This window comes from Notolepis coatsorum (assembly GCF_963971535.1).
Source record: "Notolepis coatsorum genome assembly, chromosome: 4".
Lineage (NCBI taxonomy): Eukaryota > Metazoa > Chordata > Actinopteri > Aulopiformes > Paralepididae > Notolepis > Notolepis coatsorum.
The window spans coordinates 82,246,841-82,274,520 of record NC_140168.1 but is presented as its reverse complement, the minus strand read 5'-3'; the positions used below and the strand labels follow the sequence as shown (position 1 = coordinate 82,274,520).

At 41.7% G+C, this 27,680-nt stretch overlaps 1 protein-coding gene across 1 annotated transcript in view; it reads left to right on the top strand.

Moving 5' to 3' along the window:
• The window catches only part of carmil1 (capping protein regulator and myosin 1 linker 1), a 175,194-nt gene that overhangs the window by 137,451 nt on the left and 10,063 nt on the right, over positions 1-27,680 (top strand). The window contains 12 exon segments of the mRNA XM_084311676.1: positions 258-380; positions 1,064-1,239; positions 3,305-3,392; positions 6,652-6,807; positions 10,125-10,191; positions 12,908-13,182; positions 14,911-15,023; positions 21,394-21,712; positions 22,393-22,590; positions 23,483-23,525; positions 24,528-24,668; positions 26,872-27,009. Of these exon segments, the coding sequence (XP_084167802.1) occupies positions 258-380; positions 1,064-1,239; positions 3,305-3,392; positions 6,652-6,807; positions 10,125-10,191; positions 12,908-13,182; positions 14,911-15,023; positions 21,394-21,712; positions 22,393-22,590; positions 23,483-23,525; positions 24,528-24,668; positions 26,872-27,009 (1,837 nt within the window).

Below are 27,680 nucleotides of genomic sequence, written 5' to 3'. Positions count from 1 at the left end.
AATATTATCTTTCAAAAGAGACCAGGCTTATGCATGTGCTATAAGCATAAAGCATTGCAAAAAAAGTTATGCAGTCCTCAAGTTCAAGTAAAAAAAATGTCCACTTTTCTGGGTGCCTGTTAAGAGGTAAAAAAAATTATGCATTTTTTAAATGTTACCGAACACCTCCATCTCTCTCTCTCTCTCTCTCTCTCTCTCTCTCTCTCTCTCTCTCTCTCTCTCTCTCTCTCTCTCTCTCTCTCCCTCCCCCTCCCTAGCTGCTTCCTAACCTATACCACCTGCGTGGTGGGGGTGGCAGAGGGCCATGCATGGGTCCTATCCAGGATAAGCTGGAGTCTATGGCTGGGGAGATCTCCCGGGTGATGGATGAACAGCTACAGGTACTGATCCAGGAGCAGGGCTTGTGTGTAGATGTATATGTAGGGTTTTTAGATATGAAGCACCTCTATCATGGCAATATCACTAACTCACAGATTCTGTCATTCACACCTAGCCTCTCTGCCTCCAAGTGGCAAGCATTCGGTTGCTTTTGTGATGTTTTCAGATAGCAAATACAGTAATTGAATTTGTGTGATCCTCTCCACCCCCCTCTGTCTCTCCCTCCCTCTCTCTCCCTCTCTTTTCTTCTCTTTCTCTCCCCCTCTTTCTCTTTCCCTCGCTCTCTCTCCCTCTGCCTCCCCATCTCTATTCTCTCTCACCCCTCTCTCCCTCTCCCTCTCTGTCTCACTACCCCCCCTCTCTCTCTTCCTCTGCCCCCCTCTCTCTTCTCTCTCCCCACCTCTCTCCCTCTTCTTATCTCTCTCCCCACCTCTCTCCCTCTCTCCCCCCCCCCTCTCTCTCCCCCCCTCTCTCCCCCCCCCCCTCTCTCTCTCTCTCCCCCCTCTCTCCCTCTCCCCCCCTCTCTTTCTCTCTCTCCCCCCCCCTCCCCCCTCTCTCCCTCTCTCCCCCCCTCTCTCTCTCTCTCCCCCCTCTCTCTCTCCCCCCCCCCTCTCTCTCTCTCCCCCCTCTCCCCCCCCCCTCTCCCCCCCCCCCCCCCCCCCCCCCCCCTCTCTCTCTCTCTCAGGATCTGCTACACTCCATGGTGGACGCAGCAGAGGGTCTCTGTCCCCACGTGATGAAGAGGAGCAGCCTGCGTCAGGACCTGCTGAAGGCCAGCGCCGGCAGGATGGCCGTCCCCCGCAGCTTCATCACCACCACCCTGCTGGAGCAGTCAGGGGTCGACATCATCAACAAGATCAGGTGTGTGCGTGTGTGTGTGTGTGCGCGCGCGCGTGTGCGTGCGTCAGGATGCTCAACGACAATAACACTATGTAACAACACTATGTAACAAACCATCAAATACACTCACAGCACACACATCCACACGTACTCACTCACTTTAAATAAACAACTCACTGTAGCACCCACTTTACCCACTTTTTAGACACTTTAACACACTTTATATTTATTGGTAAAGAGATTTTCACTACAATTCATACCTCATTGCACCTTACCCTAAGTTGTACCTCATCCCATTTTTGCATTGTACTGTATACTGTATTGTATTGTAACTCAGTTACTTATTTGTTCTACTCTGTATTGTATATATGTATATTGAACACTTTTGTTTACGTACTTTTGACTTTCTATGTTATACTTTATCTATTATTATCTAGCACATTCTCAGGAGCAAAACATAAAAAAGCATTTCATATAAAAGTATTCTGTATTTTTGTATGACAACTAATAAAGAAACTTGAAACTTGAGCAGTCTGGCGTCGACATCATCAACAGACGGGAAGTCTCCACAGTTACAGAATAGGATGCAAGAAATAATTCAAATGATTCATGAACATATTGTCCTGGATGTACCGGAGGAATGTTTCGCTGGTCATAGTTGGTCGTTACAAACCCAGGAGTTGGCTTCAGAAGACCCCGGAAGTGGCTCCCAGAATAGAAGTGTATGTTGATATTTATACATGACCAATGGGGGTGGGTTAACCAGGGAGCAGTGTTGTAGTCTAGTCACTATCTTGAGTCTCGAGTCCCCAGTGTTCGAGTCCGAGTCCAAGTCATCAAGGTTCACTCCACTCTGGCAGTCAAAGAGCTGACATACAAATAAAAAAAGGTCTACATTAAACATAAGTGACACAGCGGTCACCATTTCAAAGGGAGTTTATTTACTTTGTGACACAATAGCCAAACAAATGTACTAGCCACCAATATCTTATGCCAAATGATTAGGGCCTCTTACAAATTTTTTTCAATCAACAATTCCGAGTCCAAGTCTGTACCTTCCGAGTCCGAATGCAGTCAATGTTCGAGTCCATGTCCGAAGTGCTCAAGTCCAAGTCGAGTCACGAGTCCTGAAAATCAGTCCAGGACTCTGACTCGAGTCCTACAACACTGCCAGGCAGTAGGTGGGATAGGAGGATGAGACATGGGGCGGGGTCAAAGGGAGGAGCTGGAGAAAGGTGAAGGAGGGAGGAGGGTGACAGGTGGACAGGATGTCGAGGTGAGGGACAAAGGAGTGTATTGGAGGGGGGAGGGAGAGACACAGGATGGAACCGGAAGGGGGATGGTAAAGGGAGGAGGGGTGAGACATGAATCTGGGATAGGAGATTACACAAAGGAGAGGACGTCTACCACAATATGTTACCACTCGCAGTTTCAGGGTTGATATTTGATATTATATACCATATTATAGCTATATACCGGTAGTAAGTTATTACAGTGCGTATTTTCCCTTATCCACTCAACTCTAACACACACATCAGACCACAATTTTAAATATGAACAAACCAAGAGGGCCACTTTTGCCTAGATGTCGCCGTTTCACAGCATTTTAGATTATAACATTTAAGTTAATTAATATATAATAGGTTGTGTTGTCTAAAGAAAGAAATGGGGTTAGAATAATGTTCTCTGGTTGAAAATGATCATATGCGGTGGTGGCATTTGACAGTTGATTACTTTATCCTGTCCTGTTCTACTCAACTCTGCTCTCTGTTGATAATGTCTGGGAGAGATATGGGGAACTAGAGCTACAGTAGCAGGGAGGTGGGAAACATGTCACTACAGTTGAGGACAAACTCACTAAGGGTCATGTTTGTTCATTTCTCCGGCACAACTCACACCCTCCACTATTACTATCGATCATACTGTTGCTTTTTCATTAGTTGCTCTGGATAAGAGTGTCTGCTGAATGTCTTAACATGTAATGTAACGTTGGTGTGTAGCGACAATGTGTAACGTCAATGTGTAACGCCGGTGTATAACGTCGGTCTGTAACGTCTGTGTGTTTCTGTTTTTTTTTTTTAAACAGTGAAGTGAAGCTGGCTCTGGCCTCGTTTCTGTCGGACCGCATTGTGGATGAGATCCTGGAGTCTCTGTCCACGTCCCAGCACACTCTGGTTAGTATCACCTTCAGACCCTGGAGTCTCTGTCCACGTCCCAGCACACTCTGGTTAGTATCACCTTCAGACCCTGGAGTCTCTGTCCACGTCCCAGCACACTCTGGTTAGTATCACCTTCAGACCCTGGAGTCTCTGTCCACGTCCCAGCACACTCTGGTTAGTATCACCTTCAGACCCTGGAGTCTCTGTCCACGTCCCAGCACACTCTGGTTAGTATCACCTTCAGACCCTGGAGTCTCTGTCCACATCCCAGCACTCTCTGGTTAGTATCACCTTCAGACCCTGGAGTCTCTGTCCACGTCCCAGCACACTCTGGTTAGTATCACCTTCAGACCCTGGAGTCTCTGACCACGTCCCAGCACACTCTGGTTAGTATCCCCTTCAGACCCTGGAGTCTCTGTCCACGTCCCAGCACACTCTGGTTAGTATCACCTTCAGACCCTGGAGTCTCTGTCCACGTCCCAGCACACTCTGGTTAGTATCACCTTCACACCCTGGAGTCTCTGACCACGTCCCAGCACACTCTGGTTAGTATCACCTTCAGACCCTGGAGTCTCTGACCACGTCCCAGCACACTCTGGTTAGTATCACCTTCAGACCCTGGAGTCTCTGACCACGTCCCAGCACACTCTGGTTAGTATCACCTTCAGACCCTGGAGTCTCTGTCCACGTCCCAGCACACTCTGGTTAGTATCCCCTTCAGACCCTGGAGTCTCTGTCCACGTCCCAGCACACTCTGGTTAGTATCACCTTCAGACCCTGGAGTCTCTGTCCACGTCCCAGCACACTCTGGTTAGTATCACCTTCACACCCTGGAGTCTCTGACCACATCCCAGCACACTCTGGTTAGTATCCCCTTCAGACCCTGGAGTCTCTGACCACGTCCCAGCACACTCTGGTTAGTATCACCTTCAGACCCTGGAGTCTCTGACCACGTCCCAGCACACTCTGGTTAGTATCACCTTCAGACCCTGGAGTCCAGACATACCACCTACCTACCTATCTCAGGGGTCCTCAAACTTTTTCATACCACGACCCCATTTTATGTAGGATTTGTTTTGGCAACCCGACACTTCATCATCATCATCATTTATTTATTCGTACATGGAATTACCACAGTCCAACAGTACATATTCATATAATTCAGTGGGACCCTGCACAATATTGCAACGCCTCAATACCGCCGCCTGGTGGATGATCGGGCGAGTTACATTTAAGTCAAACCGGAAGTCGCAATCGATGCATCTGGGAAATCCGTCCGGCAGTCACATATCGTTGTGGGACTCTAGACACACACTGGCGTGCATATGGATCGCTGCCATAACTCAATAATCGATATGATTTGGGCGTTTATTGCACCATACAAACCGGAAATGGATCGAGTAGTTCGACGTCAAATAAGTGGGATCTTTTTCCTCCAGTCTCGTCGGCGAACGGTAAGAGGCAACTAACGTTATTTTCAAGCCGATTGTACATTTCTTTATTTACAAACCATCTGATCAATAAATCAACCCATACTACATAAAGCAGTTAGTGACGATCAAGGAATTATAAACGACCCCCCCCCCCTTTCCTTCACGCATGATGAAGCATAACTATACCGATCATATACATTTACATTTTTTAATATAGCGTGTATAGGGAAGACACGCCAATCGATAATCTATATATGCGTTTAGGCATATAAATCACGTTCTAGGAATTACTGCAGAAAACGATAAAAACATACTTATATTCTAGACCAGACCTGGGCATTGTACGGCCCGCGGGATGATTCTGACCGGCCCGCGAAAGATTACATGATAATAAAAAAAAAATTAAACGATTTTTGTCAACATTCACACACACAATATACGCTTAGGAGACATGCTCAGAAGATGTTGGTTCTCTTTGGATCCACCTACATATGTGAACAGACATTCTCAGTCATGACGTTTACCAAGTCATGGTACAGATCCTCTCTCACTGATGAACATCTGGCAGCTGTGCTTCACATCTCCACCTCAGACATGCAACCTAACTTTGATGGACTTGTTAAAGCTCAACAGAGACTGGATTTCTCACACTGAATGAAAAAAAAAGAACTGAAGAACACTAAAATGTGGAAATATAACAAGTGAAATGGGACACTTGATATATTTTTTTCTTTTTTTTGCACAGTTCTGAAAACATTAAATGTTTAATATAGGCATGTAAAGTAAAAAAGGCTACAAAACTGAGACACTTTTCTTTACACAGTTCAGTGACATGTCTTGTTTATTTTTGCTTGTTTATTTTTTATAAGATGATGTGATGTCTTTAGAAAGCTAAGAAAATCCTTGTTTCAATAGTATATGAAACTCAAAATGCCCTTTGTTATTAATGTTTCACATTTTGTTTATCATTTTGGAAATAAATTCTATTTGAATAAATGATATTTTTGAAAGCTAACCTCACCTTTTAATAACATACACTCTTACCAGGGGTCAAAACAATGCCATTTACTGCTTTTTATATAGAAATAAAATGTATATTATGCATAATTGAGTTTGGAATTTTGGCCCGGCCCCCCAACACATTTTCAGTTGCTCATTCGGCCCCCCGGGAAAAATAATTGCCCACCCCTGTTCTAGACGGTATTTTTGTATGAATGTATGAATGAAAAAGTATAACGTTCCCACATCCTGAACGATAGATAATCGATGTTGAATGGGCCATAGTAATGTCAATATAGCAATAAAATTTAAAAAGTTATAGCCCTGCAAAGAAGGTGAGCCACTCCATAGGGTTATAGTGCTGGCAGAGAGGGGCATGAGATGGGCAAACTGCCCGGCGGGCAAAGTGTTAATGTATCGCGTAATTTCAACATGGAATTAAGAAATATAAAAATAAAATCTGAACTTATTTAGCAATAAGTATAATAATTTCTAGAATATTTATTAGAAAATTGTATTACAGCACTATGTTATCAATACATATTTATAAAACGAGGCATATTTAGCCAAAATATGTTGCCAGATTATTTTTTTATTCTTTTTTCTTTTTTTTACTTGCCAATGTGACTCGTAGTTTGAGAACCGCTGATCTATCTATCTATCTATCTATCTATCTATCTATCTATCTATCTATCTATCTATCTATCTATCTATCTATCTATCTATATACTGTATCTCTCTACCTCTCTACCTCTACCTCTCTACCTCTCTACCTCTCTATCTCTCGGTCTGTCTCTATGTATATTATAGCTGTCTCTAACCTGTCCCCTGCTCCTCTCCAGGGAGACCATCTGATCAGGAAGGACCAGCCTCTGGTGCGCCAGGAGCCTGAGATGGACCCGGAGGTTCTAGATGAGACGGTTCTGCAGGAGGACCAGGAGGCGGGGCAGGGGTCGGAGCCAGAACTAAGCCTGCTTGAGGAGATGGACACCTGCATGGTGAGAAACCCATCTGGGTGTTAATAGGGTTAGCTAATGGGAGTATGTTGTCGCAATCTGCCCCACAATGCAAAGCATCTGATATATTCCTCTTTGGCTGTTAGCGAGCATTAGTGCTAACATTTGCTACCAAACATTAGAGCTAATATGTCAGCTCCCAAATGTTACAGCTAATTACAGGTAGGACACAGGTGATATACTGTGTATTAATCTATTTCTACAGATAGACAGGTGATATACGTAAGGGATAATGTATAGCTACGAGGTCATTGTCGCAAAATAATTGACCGACACGTAGTTTAAAATACCGAGCCGCCTCGGCGAGGTGTTTTAAACGCAGTGAAGGGTCTGGGTCTGGGTCTGGGTCTATACATTATCCCGCTTATTACATGGCTAACTTACTAACAATATACCTAATTCATTTGACAAATCGCAGTTCTGTGGCTCTGTCAGCCCAAATAAAGTGATTATTATTATCGCAGGCAGCCCGGCAGGTGTGTCTGATTCGCTGCACTGAAACAGTGTGTGTCAGTGGGGCTTGATTACTCCAGCTGCGAAAAACAATAATCACCGGTGGTTATCGAAAAATAATGACCGCTGTCGGGGGGCTATTGACCAATCACAAGCAAGCATTTCGGCGAATGTGAAAACGCCATGTAATAATGTGTATTAATGTCTTTCTACAGGTAGACAGGTGATATAATGTGTATTAATGTATTTCTACAGATAGACAGGTGATATCCTGTGTATAAATGTATTTCTACAGATAGACAGGCGATATCCTGTGTATTACTGTGTTTTTACAGAGAGACAGGTGATATACTGTGTATTAATGTCTTTCTACAGGTAGGAGAGTGATTTCCTGTGCATTAATGCATTTTTACAGGTAGGAGAGTGATTTCCTGTGTATTAATGCATTTTTACAGGTAGGAGACAGGTGATATACTGTGTATTCATGTATATCTACATGTAGCAGGGTGGATTATCCCTGCTTCATGGGAACGGGTGTGCACAGTCACTGGGTAGCGAGACACACTGGCTAGCTGCACCTCCGTCTTTGGGTCTGGAGCGTCAACTGGAGGCTGGCAGTGGGAGTGGATGGGGCCCGGGATTTACGAACCTGGTCCGGTACTCTGGTCTTCCTCTCCCTTCCAGGGCGGTCAGCAGTACTCCCCAACACGCTCTCACTTCCCCCAATTACTCCTCTAGCACCCTCCCACACCTAGTGACTGGATTGTAAATAAATAACTTGGTTCCCCCCGCAAGCAGTACCCTCCCTCGTTGACACTAGAAACCTTACAGTAGGAAAGGGAAGGTTGAATAGGAAGGGGTTAATAGTATATATGTTACCCACACCAAAAGAGTTAATACGGCTCAGGAATGGACACGCACACAGAACTCCCATCTAATTCTTTACTGTTAGTTGGTACCGTTTAGTTACAAGGATGAAAGCAACACAGACCATGTTTACGTATATTCTACACACACCTCTGTGTTAGTGCCAGAGCTAATATACGTCAATGTGTTGGACTCCTCACCCACGTCTGGGTCAGTACCCGGTATAATACCTCTTATCAGGCTTTAATTGTATGGCAAGCATAATACCTCTCTAAGGCTTTGCTTATGATGCGCCAGGTCTGTAACCTCCCCAAAGGGAAAGGGTTAATTAAATGGGAAAATATTATTAAAGAGCAAACATGTTATCACACTCAAAGAAAATGAAAATAAATCAAAAGGTGGGCCCACAAATACCAAACACAAGTCCTATCTTAATGCCGGCATATATTGTTTGGGGTTCCCCTTATGAACTGTAGTAGCAACGTTAACTTCGCCCGCAGGCTGCACCACACTGTGTACGATGTAATAGCTCCGGAGCATAGATGCTCATTTGTACTCATCCAAAATGGCGGCCTCGCCGCGCCACCGTCGTCCGGAAGGCAAGATGGCGTCGAACGCTCTCGGCGAGGGCGCTAGCAAGCGGGGTTGGAGCAGAGGGCAGTGTTGGGCTGAGAGCGTGTGCTGGGTGGTAGCGACCTCTGTCGGTCGGGAAGAACTCCCGCTCTCTGAAGGCAGCCGGGTGCAGATCTGGTTGTAGACAGCCGGAGCGGACTGGTTGTAGAGCTGATGCTGGGTCGACACGCGGATCTAACTTGCCCTCACTCACACTGCCGCTAAACTCTGGGTCCCAAACAGCCCTCCTGCTAGACGGGATATATCATAACGCAGGGTGCTCCTAAACACCGGTCCTCTTCGCGCCACGCTGGCGGGGCGCCTCACTAGAGGGAATAACTTTAACTTAAGCCCAACTCGGCTATACCGTCCTTGTTCTAGGATAACTCGTGGTATATCACTAGGGATATTCGGGGAGAAACATGCAAGGCTCCACTACGAGTACGTTCATAGGATAACCCGTAATATACTCAAGTTCAATACGGGGCTCTCCAGACACGACCGAACCGATCCAAGTCCAATGTCGAAGAGGCTGGTTCCTCGCACTTCCGTCCACTTCCTTCTCCGTCTCTCTCGTACGTTCTCTGCCTACCACCGCCCCCTGCTGGCACCGCCAACTAGTCACAAGGAAAAGGCTGATAGAGTAGGGTCCAGTAATCCTGTTCATAATCCATATTCCAGTGAGTAGAACAAGGAGGGGCCTGCATCATTGTTCGAGAGAATATTAGCGGAGACTAATTAGAATGTCTTGGTGCATCCGGGGAGATAAAAAGGCAAGTCAGCACATCTGAATAATAGGCATATTTCAGGTTGCTACATACAGATAGACAGGACAGGTGATATACTGTGTATTAATGTGTTTTTACAGGTAGGAGAGTGGTATCCTGTGTATTAATGTGTTTTACAGGTAGGAGACTGGTGATATACTGTGTATTAATGTGTTTTACAGGTAGTAGACGGGTGATATCCTGTGTATTAATGGGTTTTTACAGGTAGGAGAGCGATATCCTGTGTATTAATGTGTTTTTTACAGGTAGGAGAGTGGTATCCTGTGTATTAATGTGTTTTTACAGGTAGGAGAGTGGTATCCTGTGTATTAATGTGTTTTTACAGGTAGGAGAGTGGTATCCTTTGTATTAATGTGTTTTACAGGTAGTAGACAGGTGATATCCTGTGTATTAATGTGTTTTTACAGGTAGGAGAGTGATATCCTGTGTATTAATGTGTTTTTACAGGTAGGAGAGCGATATCCTGTGTATTAATGTGTGTTTAGAGATGGGAGACAGGTGATGTGTATTCATGTTCTTTCTAGAGGTAAGAGACAGGCCTATATCCTGTGTAATGTCCTTCCTCATGTTGTCCTCCAGATGACTCCGAAGTCCAAGAGGAAGAGCATCCTGGTCCGGATGCTGAGGCCCGTCTCCGTGGCGTTTGGTGAGTGACTCTCAGCCCCGGTCGACAGGGAAGCATTGATGAAGATGAAGGGGAGGGTGCCGGTGAAACTAAAACAACGACTGGTGTGTTTACCGGCACGTTAACCCTTTCACTGCCACACGACAGAAGGTTAACCCTTTACTATCACACAACCGACGGTTGACTGTTAATCGGCTGCCGTGTGGCAGTGAAAGGGTTAATATTCACATGTTATTCTGGATACGAGAGAGCGTTCCAAAGAGAGCAATACCAGTGATACAGTCATTTCACTATGCATCTCCGAAACACCCGGTCCTCCAAGGCATTAAGCGTCATTAAACATTGCAGTTTCACTATAGTCTACCCATATAACCCTGTATGATAGCATGTACAATAAGGGTGTATGTACCATATATTTATATATATATATTTATATTTACCGCATATATATATCCATATCTGTCTGAATATACATGCATATAATCCTTCTATATACCTATACACCTGCATATAACCCATATAACTGTATGATAGCATGTACAATAATGCTGTATATACCGTATACTAGGCCTGTCCCCGACTAAGGATTTGTATAGTCGACTTTGATTGGCCACAATTTGCCCCCCGAATGCAAAAAAATATATATATAAATTATAATATACAGTATATACATTTATTTTTGGATCATTCCATTTGGGCTGTGGGGGGTGCTTAATGTCTGAAGGAGTCGACTGGAGGCTTCTTGTTCTCTGCGAAAGCATGCAATTGGTCCACTGATGGATACATCTAGATATTTGTCTAGTGTGTTCATTAGACAGGGGAAATCCTCTTTCAGTGCCTCTGTGCCCGTTTTCTTAGGCAGTCTGTATATACAGTACCTGCATATATTCCTATTTACATATCTGTATATACTATATCTATATCTGTACATATTCCTTACCTACTCTTACTAGTCATACCACTGGCCAGTATGACTTATTACCATAGTGTTTTTATACGTGTGTCACTGTACATAATAATACTGTAACACATACGTACATACATCTGATTAGCACTATTACTCAGTAGTACTCATTTATATATTTCATATCCAGTTTAATCACCTGTACATTTTCTATTGCTATTGCACTTTACTGGTACATTTGCACTCTAGTTGGATGCCAAACATATTTTTGTTATACTGTACGTATAATAGGGGTGGGAATCGCCAGAGACCTCACGATACGATACTATCGCGATACTTGCGTCACGATGCGATAGTATCGCGATACTAAATATATCGCGATACACTGAGTATTGCGATATTAACACATTGACCGCCAAAAACGGCTTACGAAGGGTTTGCTGGTCATGCGAATTCTGCCAAACCACGCTGTACGACGTTATTGAGATCATATTTCATTTTTTCGCTATGGCTTTCATAATTCCGCCACCCAGCCTCTGGTGATACAGTGGGACTCTGCACAACAGTGCAACGCCTCAATACCGCCGCCTGGTGGATGATCAGGCGAGTTACAACCGGAAGTGGATCTGGTGATCTTGGTGCATCTGGGAAATCCGTCCGGCAGTCACATATTGTTGCGGGACTATAGACACACACTGGCGTGCTATGGATCGCTGCCATAACTCAATAATCGATATGATTTGGGCGTTTATTGCACCATACAAACCGGAAATGGATCTAGTCGATCAACGTCAAATAAGTGGGATATTTTTCCTCCAGTCTCATCGGGAATGGTAAGATCACAGTAACGTTACTTTCAGCTTGATTGTTTATTCTTTTCACTGCAAACTGCTCTGATCTATATATAACCCATACTACATAAAGCATTTACTGACGATCACGGAATTATAAACGACCCCCCCCCCCCCCCTTTCATCCGCGCATGATGAATCATAACGTATACGATCATGTACAGTTGAAATTTTTAATATAGCGTGTATCGGCAATAAACGGCAGTTGATAATCTATATATGCGTTTATGCCTATAACTCACGTTCTATGAATGACTGCAGAAAACGATAAAAACATATTTATATTCTAGAAGGTATTTTTGGAAGAATCTATGAATGAAAAAGTATAACGTAATATTGCGTTTTTAATTAAAAAAAAAATTATTTAATTTAAACCTTTTTCAACTGCAAAGTAAAACTTTGGCAACATGTTTTATCTAATAAAATAAAGTTCAGTCTGTTCATCTCACTTCAATAATTTTTATTGCAGAACATGGTATTTTCTCAAGCAGACAGATGTAAACACTGTAATCTGTGTTGCATGTACCTGACAAACTGAACTGTTTGTATTAGTCATATTCCAATTTAACTGAATGCACATGTGTGTGTGTGGACTACTGTACTATTACAGGTATTGAAATGAACAATGCAATTTCGTTATACAAAAAAAATCAAATTAATTTTTTTTATGAATAATTATATATCGATACTTGGCGTCCCTGTATCGATACAGTATCGCCACACAAAGTATCGCGATACTACTACCTATCGATTTTTTACCACACCCCTAACGTATAATGACAATAATTTACTCTAATCTAATAACCAATTGGCACTGTACATTTTATATTAAATCTATGCAACTGCTTCACAATCTCAGAAGTGCAATCTTCGGTGTTGCATGTTAAAATTATTGTAGCTAATCTTGTTTCTTGCCACAGAGGGGGGGCGGGAACTGTGGAGCTCTATTGTCTTTAATTGGTGCTCTCCACCTGTCGATCAGAGCTTGAGTTTGACCTGGACAAGGCACTGGAGGAGGTGCCAATCCATGTGGAGGACCCACTTCCTCCTCCTCCTCCTCCTCCTCCTCCTCCTCTTGCAGCGCAAATCGAGAGGAAATCGGCCTACTTCGGAGACCTGCCTCCTCCTCCTCCTCCTCCATTGGACACAAAGCCTGTCAGTTTAGGAGAGCTGCCCACTGTGGAGGTCCGGAAGCTGGAGCATCACACCAAGCTCCGCCCCAAACCCAAGAAGAGGACGAGACCGAGCCGCCCACCTGTAAGCCCTATTATATTATATATATATATATATATATATATATATATATATATATATATATATATATATATATATATATATATATATATATATATATATATATATATTACTATAGCTATTATAGGAACTAGATAGACTTTATTATATAGTTATTATAGGAACTACGGGTAGATAGACTTTATTATATAGTTATTATAGGAACTAGATAGACTTTATTATAGGAACTAGATAGACTTTATTATAGGAACTAGATAGACGTTATTATAGGAACTAGATAGACTTTATTATAGGAACTAGATAGACTTTATTATATAGTTATTATAGGAACTAGATAGACTTTATTATATAGTTATTATAGGAACTAGATAGACTTTATTATATAGTTATTATAGGAACTAGATAGACTTTATTATAGGAACTAGATAGACTTTATTATATAGTTATTATAGGAACTACGGGTAGATAGACTTTATTATATAGTTATTATAGGAACTAGATAGACTTTATAATGTAGTTATTATAGGAACTAGATAGACTGTATTATATAGTTATTATAGGAACTAGATAGACTTTATTATATAGTTATTATAGGAACTAGATAGACTTTATTATATAGTTATTATAGGAACTAGATAGACTTTATAATATAGTTATTATAGGAGATAGACTTTATAATATAGTTATTATAGGAACTACATAGACTTTATTATAGGAACAAGATAGACTTTATTATATAGTTATTATAGGAGCTAGATAGACTTTATAATATACCGTAGTTATTATAGGAACTAGATAGAATTTATTATATAGTTATTATAGGAACTAGATAGACTTTATTATATAGTTATTATAGGAACTAGATATACTGTATAATATAGTTATTATAGAAACTAGATATACTTTATTATATAGTTATTATAGGAACTAGATGGACTTTATTATATAGTTATTATAGGAACTAGATATATTTAGTATATAGTTATTATAGGAACTAGATATATTTATTATATAGTTATTATAGGAACTAGATACTGTATAATATAGTTATTATAGGAACTAGATACTGTATAATATAGTTATAGGAACTAGATACTGTATAATATAGTTATTATAGGAACTACTGTATAATATAGTTATTATAGAAACTATAGACTTTATAATATAGTTATTATAGAAACTAGATATACTGTATAATATAGTTATTATAGGAACTAGATATACTGTATAATATAGTTATTATAGGAACTAGATAGACTGTAGAAACTAGATAGACTGTATAATATAGTTATTGTAGAAACTAGATAGACTGTATACTATAGTTACTATAGAATAGAAACTAGATAGACTGTACACCATAGAGTTATTTATAGGAAACTAGACTCTCACCTGTAAGCCCTATACACTATAGAGCAGTGGGTCTCAACCTGGGGTTCCAGGTCTCAGAAGGGGATCCCTAGCAAAAATGAAGAATAGGTTTCATTTCATCCATTAGGAACAATACTATACTGTATGACTATGCTGGTCATAGGTTTCACTCTAATCATCTACAGTTATAGACATAGAATTATGTAATAAAACAACTGAAAGCAAAAGTGTTTGCTTTTGTGATCTGTGCGTAAAGTTATCTGTGCGTAACTTGTGTCAGTTCAGGGGTCTTTAATGTCTATGTCTGTCTTTCACACGTCATCCTCTCGTGTCTCGTCTCTCGTGTCTCGTGTCTCCTCTCAGCGAGCGCGAGAGCAAGCCGGGGCTTCTGGGTCACAGGAAGCGGAGCAGAACGGCGCCATGGCGATGGACGAAGGCCTGGAGGAATTCTTCTCCAAGAAAGTCTTTAAACTCAAGTGAGATTATTTTCGGATGCAAAAAGGGATCAAATGAATGAGCGTTGATTAAGAGCCTTGACGTAAGTGGTTGTAGCTCCGGCTGTGGGGGTGCTGGAGACATGATCCAATAGACCACCGCAACACTTCCGGTATTCTGAAATCATGGGAGAGAGAGCGGGGAGAGAAAATAATGAATGTGGATGAGAGCCTTAACATTAACACATTGGCGACCGCTTGGATGCGTCTAATATAGTGGTTGAGGACCAGCTTTTGTAAACAGACCGGTGTCTTTTTGTACAGCTAAATCTATACTTTATAGTATTGCTATCTGTCCATTCTCATTGTCAATTGAGTTCATAAACCGTCCCTTCAAAATGGCTTAAAGAAAAAAAAATTCATCAATAGGTTGTCATTTTATAGCGCCGTGAATATAAGCATTATAGCGGATTTTGTCTCGTATATTTTTTGGAAGGCTAGTTATAGGGCTAATAACTGCTAACGTTATATTCAACGGCATTTCCGTTTTACATATGCTAAAGAAATAACTCAAACTGCATATCATCGGGACTGTCCCAAAGCATGTATGCATCAAAGGGGGGGGGGGGGGGCGGGGGACGTCGTTTATTATTATTGATTACCAATAACAGTGGTCGTGTAACTAGCCACATACGCTGCTCGGCTGGTTATGTATCATAGCAAGCTCTGATCCGGCTGTAATTTATGTGAAAAAGATTTTACCATGAGCCGGTGAGATACCCCCGAGCATTTCCCCGTTATCGATCGGCATCTGGTAGATCGATATGTCCATTGGCTGATGATAAATCCCCTTATTCCATGGTGAAATCTGCGATTCGAAACGTAATCCACGGTACAAGATGCTGGTTCAGAAACCGGGTACTGAAAATCTCCATTGAAAGGGGAAAAAAAAAAAATCATCCATTCGCCCACAGGGCACATTGCAGTGGAGCGATGGCGCCCCTAAGAGGATCTGGCCGGTATTGCACATCCTCGAATTCACAGACTAGGGAATATATGCAGTGCCGCTCCGCGACCTTGACCCGGTTATTAATATGGAATAAAAGCAATAACAACTTGCCACGTATTTATACGTGATTCTGTCCACAACGCATGGATTCAAAACACGTATTTATACGTGGTTGGGTGGCAAAGTGTTAAGTGGTTGTAGCTACGGCTGCTGGAGACATGATCCAATAGACGTTTATACGCCCGGGTCTCCTGAACACGGAGAAAGTGGATCGGAACTTTCTCGGCCGAGCTATAGTCACTTTTCCGCACCTACTCCCCAACTCCGCATGCGCAGATTGCCCACGGAGTCTCTCTGGATTGTCCAGAGATCAATCTGTGCACGCGGAGTTGGGGAGTAGGTGCGAAAAAGTGACTATAGCTCTCATCCACATTCATTCATTTTCTCCCCCCGCTCTCTCTCCCATGAGCTCAATGTAACGCGGAAGTGCAGTGGTCTATAGACCTTTTTTTATACAGTCTCTTTCTCGGCCGAGCTATAGTAACTTTTCCGCACCTACTCCCCAACCGGCGCATGAGCAGATTGCCCAGGGAGTCTGGAGCTGCGTTGGGACGTTCCATCAGAGGGGGGAAGCTTGTGGTGGGATTCACGGCTCGGTGCATGCGCCGGTCGGGGAGTAGGTGCGGTTGACTTGGAGTTGGTCTCTCCGTGTTGAGAAGACTCGGGCGTATAAAAAAGTATATTGGGGCGCCCCAGTGGCGAACCACATAACGCGCTGAGTCGCGGCACGGCCGACCCGGGTTCGATTCCCGAACCCGTCGTTATTTGTCGAATGTCTTCCCCCCACTCTGTCTCCCGTTTCACCTCTCTCTCTCTCTCTCTCTCTCTACTGGACTGCCCAGTAGAATAAAGCTATAAACGCTAAAAAAATAAATCTTAAAAAAAAGAAAAAAGGCTATTGGATCATGTCTCCAGCACCCCCACAGCCATAGCTACAACCACTTACATCAAGGCTCTAATCAGCATTCAATAATTTGATCCCCCCACGCTCCCCCTTCCCCCCTCACCCTCACAAGCTCCATGTAACGCGGAAGTGCAGTGGTCTATGGTACTTTAACATTTTATGTGAGAATGCTTCACATCTCACAATGTGTGTCCTTGTTCTAATACACACTCAAATAAATGATCAAATGTTCTACTATACACTGAAACAAATATTAAAATGTTCTTGTATAGACTTAAAAAAAAATTATAAAATGTTCTACTGTACACTCGAAATCTTTTAAAATGTTCTACTGTACACTCAAATAGGGGTGGACGGTATATACGGTATAAACGCTATGAATTTGCGCTACGGTATGGATTTTTACTATACCTTCATACCTTGTGACCGGTAGACTAGAGCAGCTAGTCACAGCAGTAGCAATGGCGTTAACGTTACTTGACGATTCACTCGACGTTTGCAGTGGTCATTGCATAGTGTTTAATTGTACTGAGTTTTTCTCCACTTGCTCACGGACCTTGCCATATAGTTTGGGGATTTCAATTTGGCTAAGGAGGCTGAGAGGAGACTTGCTTTAGCACAGCAACGGGCTGACGTTAGCCGCTAAGCTAACGTTCTAACGTGACTCCGTGGCACCAGTTTATATTGGGGTTATATTGACGAGGCTTGACAACAGAGGTTCAAAGATAACTTCACATTTATTGGCTATTCGTTTCTTTATATCGCTTTATCCATCGGGCTGCTCTCGTTTCCAACTCTGTGTTGACAATGACATCCTGGTGTGACATCATCAACTACGGCAACTTAGGACGCTCAAACCTCAAAACTCAAACCTATTGCACGACGCTCTCTCTCTACGTTGTCAAACATGTACACTAAAGTTAAGTTATGTTGGAGTTTTATTATGTTTGAGTTTTTTGAGGGAAAGAAACCTACTGTCCTGCAGTAGTATTTTCACTTTGTGCCGCTTGATTTTATTGTATTTCATGAAAAAAAGTGTTTTTCAGAGATGGAAGTAACTTGAGAAAAGGTTTTGCATTTTTCTATTGCAGTTTTGCACAATACATGTTCTTAAAATACCTCTGTACTATGTGAAATATGTCCTAGTAATACAAGAGTACAGTAATAGCTGCCAGTGTTTTACCCCTTCAGAAGCATTTATATAGACATTTTAAGATAAATGAATATACCGTGATATATACCGTTACCATCTATGCTTCAAATGATACCGTGATATACATTTTAGACCATACCGTCCAGCCCTACACTCAAAACATAAGAACTAAAAAAATAATAACATGTTGTACTGTACACTCGAAACATAATAAAATGTTCTACTGTACACTCCAAACATAATAGTGTTCTACTGTACACTCACACTCAAAACATAATAAAATGTTGTACTGTACACTCACACTCAAAACATAATAAAATGTTGTAGGCTACTGTACACTCACACTCAAAACATAATAAAATGTTGTACTGTACACTCACACTCCAAACGTAATAAAATGTTGTATTGTACATCAAAACATAATAAAATGTTGTACTGTACATCAACACATAATAAAATGGTGTACTGTACACTCACAACATAATAAAATGTTCTACTGTACACTCCAAACATAATAAAATGTTGTACTGTACATCAAAACATAATAAAATGGTGTACTGTACATTCACAACATAATAAAATGTTCTACTGTACACTCCAAACATAATAAATGTTGTACTGTACATCAAAACATAATAAAATGTTGTACTGTACATCAACACATAATAAAATGGTGTACTGTACACTGGAAACTAGGGCTGTCTTAAATACTTCGAAGCTTCGTTCGATGGCACAAGCTTCGAACATTACAAATTAAAATCGAAGTTTAAAAAAAAAGAAAAATTAATTAATTATTTTAAAAAAAATAAAAAAAAAATCAATTTTTTTTTTTTTTACTTCGGTGTGTGTGTGTATGTGTGTGTGTGTGTGTGCATGGGGCCATTGGGTGGGGCCGGGGGACAAATACACTGGAGGAAAGTAACCCAGCTCAGCACTGCCCAAATTATATCATCACTATTGCCTGTTTGAAGGATATCATCCTCAAACACATATACACCACCTACACGCCTATTCTCAGTCCTTGCTCCACAATGGTGGAATGAACTATCCACCCCAGTTAGGACAGCCGAATCCCATCCAATCTTTCGCCGTCGACTAAAGACGCACTTCTTCAACCATTATCTGAAATAAAATTTAAAGAATAAAATAAAAAAGATCTAACCCTAACTAACCTTACTGTCATGCACTTGTCCTAATAAACTAACCTACACTGTAACACGCAACACTTTGATGAATATTGTTACTCAGCTGATAGAGTTGTATCCTTCCTGATGACCTGTCGTACAGAACTTGTAAGTCGCTTTGGATAAAAGCGTCAGCTAAATGACTAAATGTAAATGTGAATGTAAATGTGAATGTAAATGCCTTGTAGAATTCCACACATAATAAAGAAAGATACTGGGATGAATAAACAAAATAGGAAATAAAATGTAGAAATGCATGCAATACATAAATAAATATGAATCTCCATATATGAAATAGAACATTTAGATAAGGTGCTACTGAGATGTTTTGGTGAGTTCTTTGTTTTTTTGTGGAAGTTGCCCTTCTTAAAAATGCATGAACATTCACTGATAATTGGTCTGTAGTGGAGTCTACAAGGTCTACATTGCCGGACCATGTAGAATCCGGACCTTGTAGACCAGACCTGGGCATTGTACGGCCCGCGGGCCGCATCCGGCCCGCGGGATGATTCTGACCGGCCCGCGAAAGATGACATGATAATAAAATAAAAAAAAAAAAATTAATATATTTTTTTTTATTTTTTTTTACTTTTTTCTTTTCATGTCAACGTTCACACGCACAATATACGCTTAGGAGACATGCTCAGAAGATGTTGGTTCTCTTTGGATCCACCTACATATGTGAACAGACATTCTCATTCTCGTTTACCAAGTCCAGGTACAGATCCTCTCTCACTGATGAACATCTGGCAGCTGTGCTTCGCATCTCCACCTCAGACATGCAACCTGACTTTGATGGACTTGTTAAAGCTCAACAGAGACTGGATTTCTCACACTGAATGAAACAAAAAAGAACTGAAGAACACTAAAATGTGGAAATATAACAAGTGAAATGGGACACTTGATATATTTTTTTCTTAAATGTTTAATATAGGCATGTAAAGTAAAAAAGGCTACAAAACTGGGACACTTTTCTTTACACAGTTCAGTGACATGTCTTGTTTATTTTTGCTATAAGATGATGTGATGTCTTTAGAAAGCTAAGAAAATCCTTGTTTCAATAGTATATGAAACTCAAAATGCCCTTTGTTATTAATGTTTCACATTTTGTTTATCATTTTGGAAATAAATTCTATTTGAATAAATGATATTTTTGAAAGCTAACCTCACCTTTTAATTGCCAAATAATAACATACACTCTTACCAGGGGTCAAAACAATGCCATTTACTGCTTTTTATATAGAAATAAAATGTATATTATGCATAATTGAGTTTGGAATTTTGGCCCGGCCCCCCAACATATTTTCAGTTGCTCATTCGGCCCCCCGGGAAAAATAATTGCCCACCCCTGTTGTAGACTGACATAATTCTGTGCATAGTTTAGTCTACACAGGCCATATTTCAAATAATCAAAATCTTACTTCATTCATCTTAAACATTCTTGATTTGGGGGATTGGTAGTTCCCATGAAATCTGAAGTTGTTCAAACGACAACAGCGATCCACCTTGAATTAAATCACACTGTGTTGGCTGCGTCACAGTCACGAAAGGGGATACTTAATTCATTAATCCAATCCACTTTATTTATAGAGCACATTTAAAAACAACAACGTTTACCAAAGTGCTGTACAAGTCCCACAACATAAAAAAAATAAAAATAAAAATAAAAATAAAAAATATTAAAAAAAAAGAAATCGAATTAAAATCGAAGCTCGGCCCCGAAGCTTCGATTGCCAAAAAAAATTCGAAGGTCAGCCCTACTGGAAACATAATACAATGGTGTACTGTACACTGGAAGCATAATAAAATGTTGTACTGTACACTGGAAACATAATAACATGTTGTACTGTACACTGGAAACATAATAAAATGCTGTACTGTACACTGGAAACATAATAAAATGCTGTTCTGTACACTGGAAACATAATAAAATGTTGTACTGTACACTGGAAACATAATAACATGTTGTACTGTACACTGGAAACATAATAAAATGTTGTACTGTACACTGGAAACATAATAAAATGTTGTACTGTACACTGGAAACATAATAAAATGTTGTACTGTACACTGGAAACATAATAAAATAGTGTACCCTCCAGACGGCCCACTCTCAGAGGCCGCTCCTCCGGCGCCCAGGAGACGATGGAGAAGAAGCGCGAGTCCAGGAGGAGCGGCTTCCTCAACCTGATCAAGTCCCGGACGTCCCGCTCTGAGAAGAGCCACGGAGCCGGCTCCATCGCGCCTCCTCCTTCTCCTCCTCCTGCTCCGGCCTCGGTCGCCGCCGCGCCCGCCGCGTCTGTTACTACGGTGACGGAGGAGCCGCCGTCGCCCAAGTCTGCGGTTAGAAGCCCCGCCCCCGCGGTGGAGCCGCACCGGGAGTTCCCCAGGGCACCACCGCAGGACCTCACCGAGTCCAAGGTACCTGCCGCGTCGCATCTGTGGTTGTGATGCGACCAGTGTTGTAGTAACTCCCAGTGGCGACTAGTAACCAGTGGGATATCAGCTGGCTAGTAGACTAGTAACCAGTGGGATATCAGCTGGCTAGTAGACTAGTAACCAGTGGGATATCAGCTGGCTAGTAGACTAGTAACCACTGGGATATCAGCTGGCTAGTAGACTAGTAACCAGTGGGATATCAGCTGGCTAGTAGACTAGTAACCAGTGGGATATCAGCTGGCTAGTAGACTAGTAACCAGTGGGATATCAGCTGGCTAGTAGACTAGTAACCAGTGGGATATCAGCTGGCTAGTAGACTAGTAACCAGTGGGATATCAGCTGGCTAGTAGACTAGTAACCAGTGGGATATCAGCTGGCTAGTAGAATAGTAACCAGTGGGATATCAGCTGGCTAGTAGAATAGTAACCACTGGGATATCAGCTGGCTAGTAGACTAGTAACCAGTGGGATATCAGCTGGCTAGTAGAATAGTAACCAGTGGGATATCAGCTGGCTAGTAGACTAGTAACCAGTGGTTGGAAAACATCCACAGCCATCGTGACACTTGACAAACTGCCAATGTTAACTTCTCCCACGAGACAATCTCATTGGTTCCATGAATGTGTTTACATTTGAAACATGACTTCTCCTTGCTACTCCTAGATTGATGCCTCGCCCGAACGCTCAGAGACAGACGCCTGCTCCGCCCCGGAGCCGGCTAAGGAGGAGGAGGAGCAGCAGGAGGAGAAGGAGAATAGGAAGGGGAGCCCCCATGCCCCGCCGCGCCACTGTGGAGTCCCCATCATGGGCATGGACCTGCTGGCTGAGATGAGGGCCATGCAGGAGAAGATGGCACACAAGGTGGGTCAGAGCTGCAACAGCTCTCAGCCTTTTCTCTATTTATGTTGGAAATTCTGATTCAGAACACGTTATTCAGATTCAGAAGACTTTATTCAGATTCAGAAGACTTTATTCAGATTCAGAAGACTTTATTCAGAAAGACTTTATTCAGATCCACAATACTTTATTCAGATTCAGAAGACTTTATTCAGAAAGACTTTATTCAGATCCACAATACTTTATTCAGATTCAGAAGACTTTATTCAGATTCAGAAGACTTTATTCAGATTCAGAAGACTTTATTCAGAAAGACTTTATTCAGATCCACAATACTTTATTCAGATTCAGAATACTTTATTCAGATTCAGAAGACTTTATTCAGATTCAGAAGACTTTATTCAGATTCAGAAGACTTTATTCAGATTCAGAAGACTTTATTCAGATCCAGAAGACTTTATTCAGATCCAGAAGACTTTATTCAGAATATGTTATTCAGATTCAGATTACCTTATTCAGATGACTTTATTCAGATCCAGAATACTTTATTCAGAATACGTTATTCAGATTCGGATGACCTTATTCAGATTCAGAATACGTTCTTCAGGTTCAAAATACTTTATTCAGAATAGTTCATTCAGATTCAGAATACTTTATTCAGATTCAGATTACTTTATTCAGATTATGTCTCTGTCTTTTTCTCTATCTCTCTGTCTCAGAACCTCCCTGTCAACACATTTAGACTGCAATAGAGCTGAAACAATAAAATCATATTTATAAATATATATATATATTTCTTGTCAAGAAAAATAGATTGAAAGCTACAGTATGTAGCATTTATTTTATAAAGTGTTGCAAGATGTTGTTAGTGATTAAAGACGTGTGTGTGTGTGTGTCCGTCCTTCCATCCGTCCAGGCGGATTCATCTTCATCACTAGACAAGGCTGATGAAGACACAGGTGAGTTGACTCTTTATCACACTACAGAATTTATATCTATGTTTTTACCTTTAAAGATCATTCAACTCAAAGGTAACTTAAAGGTTTTCTGAAAACTTTAGATATAAGGGAATGTATTCCCAGTGTCAGAAATATTGTATCTGTTACTATCCTTGAGTAAATTGTTATGAACCAAAGGAGAATATAAATTATTATATATATATTTTTTATCTTTGATGGTGATGCTAACATTGACCAAAAGTAAAAGATTGGAGCTCATTCAGCACCTTCTTGAGATAAAAAAAAAAAAAAAAACTAAGCAAATGAACAAAGGGCAGATGATTTACAGTTTTTTTTTCTAGATACAGTAAAAAAAAAAAAAAAAGCCATCCGGACACATGCTATTTGAAATATGAATATAGAATATCAGGCCTATAAATTACTTTATTATGGCCAAGTCATACATCTATGGATCTGCCCAAATCTCCTCTTTCCAATGGCAGAGTTAAATCTACAGGGAAGCAAAGACTGTGATTGAAATCTATTGTAGGTAAATCAAATCAAATCTAATTTATTTGATTTGTACAGTTACTTTTGTATAATGTCCATTCATATGCCTTCGAGCGACATTATACTATTGTACTTATTTTATGCCTATTCTTAAGTCTGCACGTTTACATTACACTACTTTTATTGTCTTTTATACCTATTCTTATGTCTGCAATTTATGCATTGTTTTTTATTCTGTCAATTGTGTGCTGATTTTATGCCTATGTATGTTCATTTTATACTACTTGCTGTGGGGGCACTCTGGACTGCGGTCCATGTGTGAAAACTACTATAAAGATAGTTATTAACATTTATTATCGTTATATTGTAGAAATGTGTGCATTGAAATGTCTGTAAAGTCTCGACGACAGACAATGAGGGTGACCTCAATTGTCTTCTCGAGAATAAATAAAGGTTTGAATGAATGAGTGTCATCATGGTGAGTTACAGGCTTCTACACGTTTCTTTCCCCAGCAGACTGGGACGAGTCCAGACCAGAGCCAGCTCCCAGGTCTAAACCCCCCAGTGTGAGCCCCAGACCCCCCCCTCCCCAGAGCACCAAGCCCCCGCTGGCACCACGCTCCTCTGGACCCCTCAGTCCCACCTGTAACCCTGGTAAATACACACTCTCCAGGGCCCATTATTCACCAAGCTCCCCCCGGAGCAGGGAGGCTGATCTGTGGTCAGTGACCAGGAGCGCCATCTGGTGGCCGATCGGCGGATCGCCCAGGGCAGAAACAGGAAGTGGAAGCTGGTGCTCATTTCAATTTGGTCCGATCACTCGCTAATAGTCCCAGGACTCGAGCTGATCACAACGGATAGCAATCCGTTACCAATAACTCGATAAACAACATGATTTGGACGTATATACTATTATACAACCTGGAAATGGATCGGATATTTCGACATCCCATAATAGAAACATTTCTGTTCCACGCTCATCCCCCAACGCTATGAGGAAGCCACGGTGAGTCCCAGCGTTATTTTTTAACGTCTTCGATACGAACTGCTCTAATGATCATATCACCCACACCAGATGAATGATATAACGTTGCCCACGGAATTATAAACGACCCCCCCCCCATCCGGTCAACATCAGATCATACGTAGTAACTCCTAGAAGCACATCCAGTTGACATTTTTTATCTCGCACAGATTCCTACCAAACTGTATTTGATCATCAATATAATGCATTTAGGGCTATAAATCAAGTTCTGGAGAAAGCTGCATAAAACGATAAAAACATACTTATACTTTAGACCGTATTTTAGTATGAATATGTGAATGAAAAAGTATAACGTTGCTACACCCTGAACAATAGATATAGGACGTTGAATGGGCCATAATAATGTCAATTTAGCAATACAATTTAAAAAGTTATAGCCCTGCAAAGAAGGGGAACTTCTCCATGTTAAATAGGGCTGGCGAGGGATGGTAAATTATGAATTTAACCCCGGCGATCAAAGTGTTAAAGGAAAACTCCAACATTTTGGGGAATTAGCTTATTTGGCATCTACCCTGGAGTTAGACAAGAAGATACATACCCTTTTTCTTCTCTGTGCATGCAGTAGGAGTAGCAAGACACGCACCGTTAGCCTAGCTTAGCGTCAGTCACTGGAAGTAGGTTCCTCCATTAGCCTAGTTCCAAACGTCTTCCTACTCCTACTGCATGCACAGAGAAGAAAAAGGTATGCATCTTCTTGTCTAACTCCAGGGTTCCCAAAATGTTGGAGTGTTAAGATACATACCTTTTTCTTCTCTGTGCATGCAGTAGGAGTAGGAAGACGCGCACCGTTAGCCTAGCTTAGCGTCAGTCACTGGAAGTAGGTTCCTCCATTAGCCTAGTTCCCAACGTCTTCCTACTCCTACTGCATGCACAGAGAAGAAAAAGGTATGCATCTTATTGTCTAACTCCAGGGTTCCCAAAATGTTGGAGTGTTAAGATACATACCTTTTTCTTCTCTGTGCATGCAGTAGGAGTAGGAAGATGCGCACCGTTAGCCTAGCTTAGCGTCAGTCACTGGAAGTAGGTTCCTCCATTAGCCTAGTTCCCAACGTCTTCCTACTCCTACTGCATGCACAGAGAAGAAAAAGGTATGTATCTTCTTGTCTAACTCCAGGGTAGATGGCAAATAAGCTAATTTCCCAAAATGTTGGAGTTTTCCTTTTAAGTTATTTTGTGCATCACTCTGTTTTGAATTTGATGCAAATTTGCAATGCATGAGGGTCATCCTTTTGTGTTAAATGGCTGCTTAAAGCAAGCATTTGTTGACTCATGTTGATAAGAGTATTAAAACTTGAAAAATATCCGTTTAATTGCAATTTGCAATTAATCATGATTAACTATAGCCCCTTACGTGACTGCGAAGTGCAAGCCTGGGGCTCTAGTGATCGCAGTCACTCTCAGGTGTGCCGCGACCAGGCCAAATGCCTGGTGTGCATGCACGGTGACACCAATGGCGGAAATACACGGCTCGCTCTGTAAGTACCACTCGTGGAGTAACAATGATTTAAACTGTTTATTAGCAACTCCGAGCTTCCAGACCCCACTGTAAAGCTGTGTTAAACCCATATTGTACGCTGGGTATCTTTGAAATTCATATCTGATATATTTTTGACCCACCCCCAGCCCCCCGATCACGCTTGGTACTTTCTTTTTAGCCTGGTCGCGGCACACCTGAGAGTGACTGCGGTGACTAAAGCCCCAGGCTTGCACATCGCAGTCACGTAAGGGGCTAGATTAACTATGGACAATCATGTGATTAATCAGATAAAAAAAAATATCGATTGACAGCCTTACTTTCTTTCCGTCTCTCAGATGATTCCGCGGGCAGTCCAGTGGGCATTTCTTCTCCCAAAGGATTACCACCTGCTCCTCGCCTGAAGAGGGCGCCATCGGAACAGGACAGAGGGAGCACCAGCAGCAGCACATCTGGGCCCTTGTCTCCAGTGGACGGTTAGTAGAGGATCCTTCTTTCTCCTTGCTGTTTGCACCCAGCTGTTCCTCCGGTATATCATGACAATGATATGATATCACAATCTTGTTGCTCTCTTTGTGCAAAGCAAATTCCCTTGAAGGGCAATAAAGGTTTCATTCATGACCTCCTCACCTCTGCTGACATTGGAGCCCCTAACATCCTCATCCTCCTTGATCTGAGTGCAGGTTTCGATGCCTTGAGCCACAACATCCTACTCACTAGACTTGAAGACCTCAGTATTGAAGGCATTGCAGTCAGCTGACTCCGGTCCTACCTCTCCAACAGGTCACACTTAATTTTATTTCACAACCACTCCTCAAGTTCCCTACTCGGCCCACTCCTTTTCATCATCTACATCCTCCCTTTCGGGTCAGATTATCCGCCATTTCAACCTGGACATCCACTGTTATGCTGATGACACTCAGATATACCTCAGCACCAAGTCCCCCCCCACAACCCACCTCTCTAAGATAAGATATTCCTTTATTGATCCCTTTGGGGAAATTGACTCTCACATTGACTCCTGTCTGTCTGCAATACAAGTCTGAAGTCTGAACGCAACTTTTCTCAAACTCAACAGTGACAAAACTGAACTCCTCATCAGCTCCAAGTCCACCCTCAGCAGACTCAACAACCCCACACTCACCAT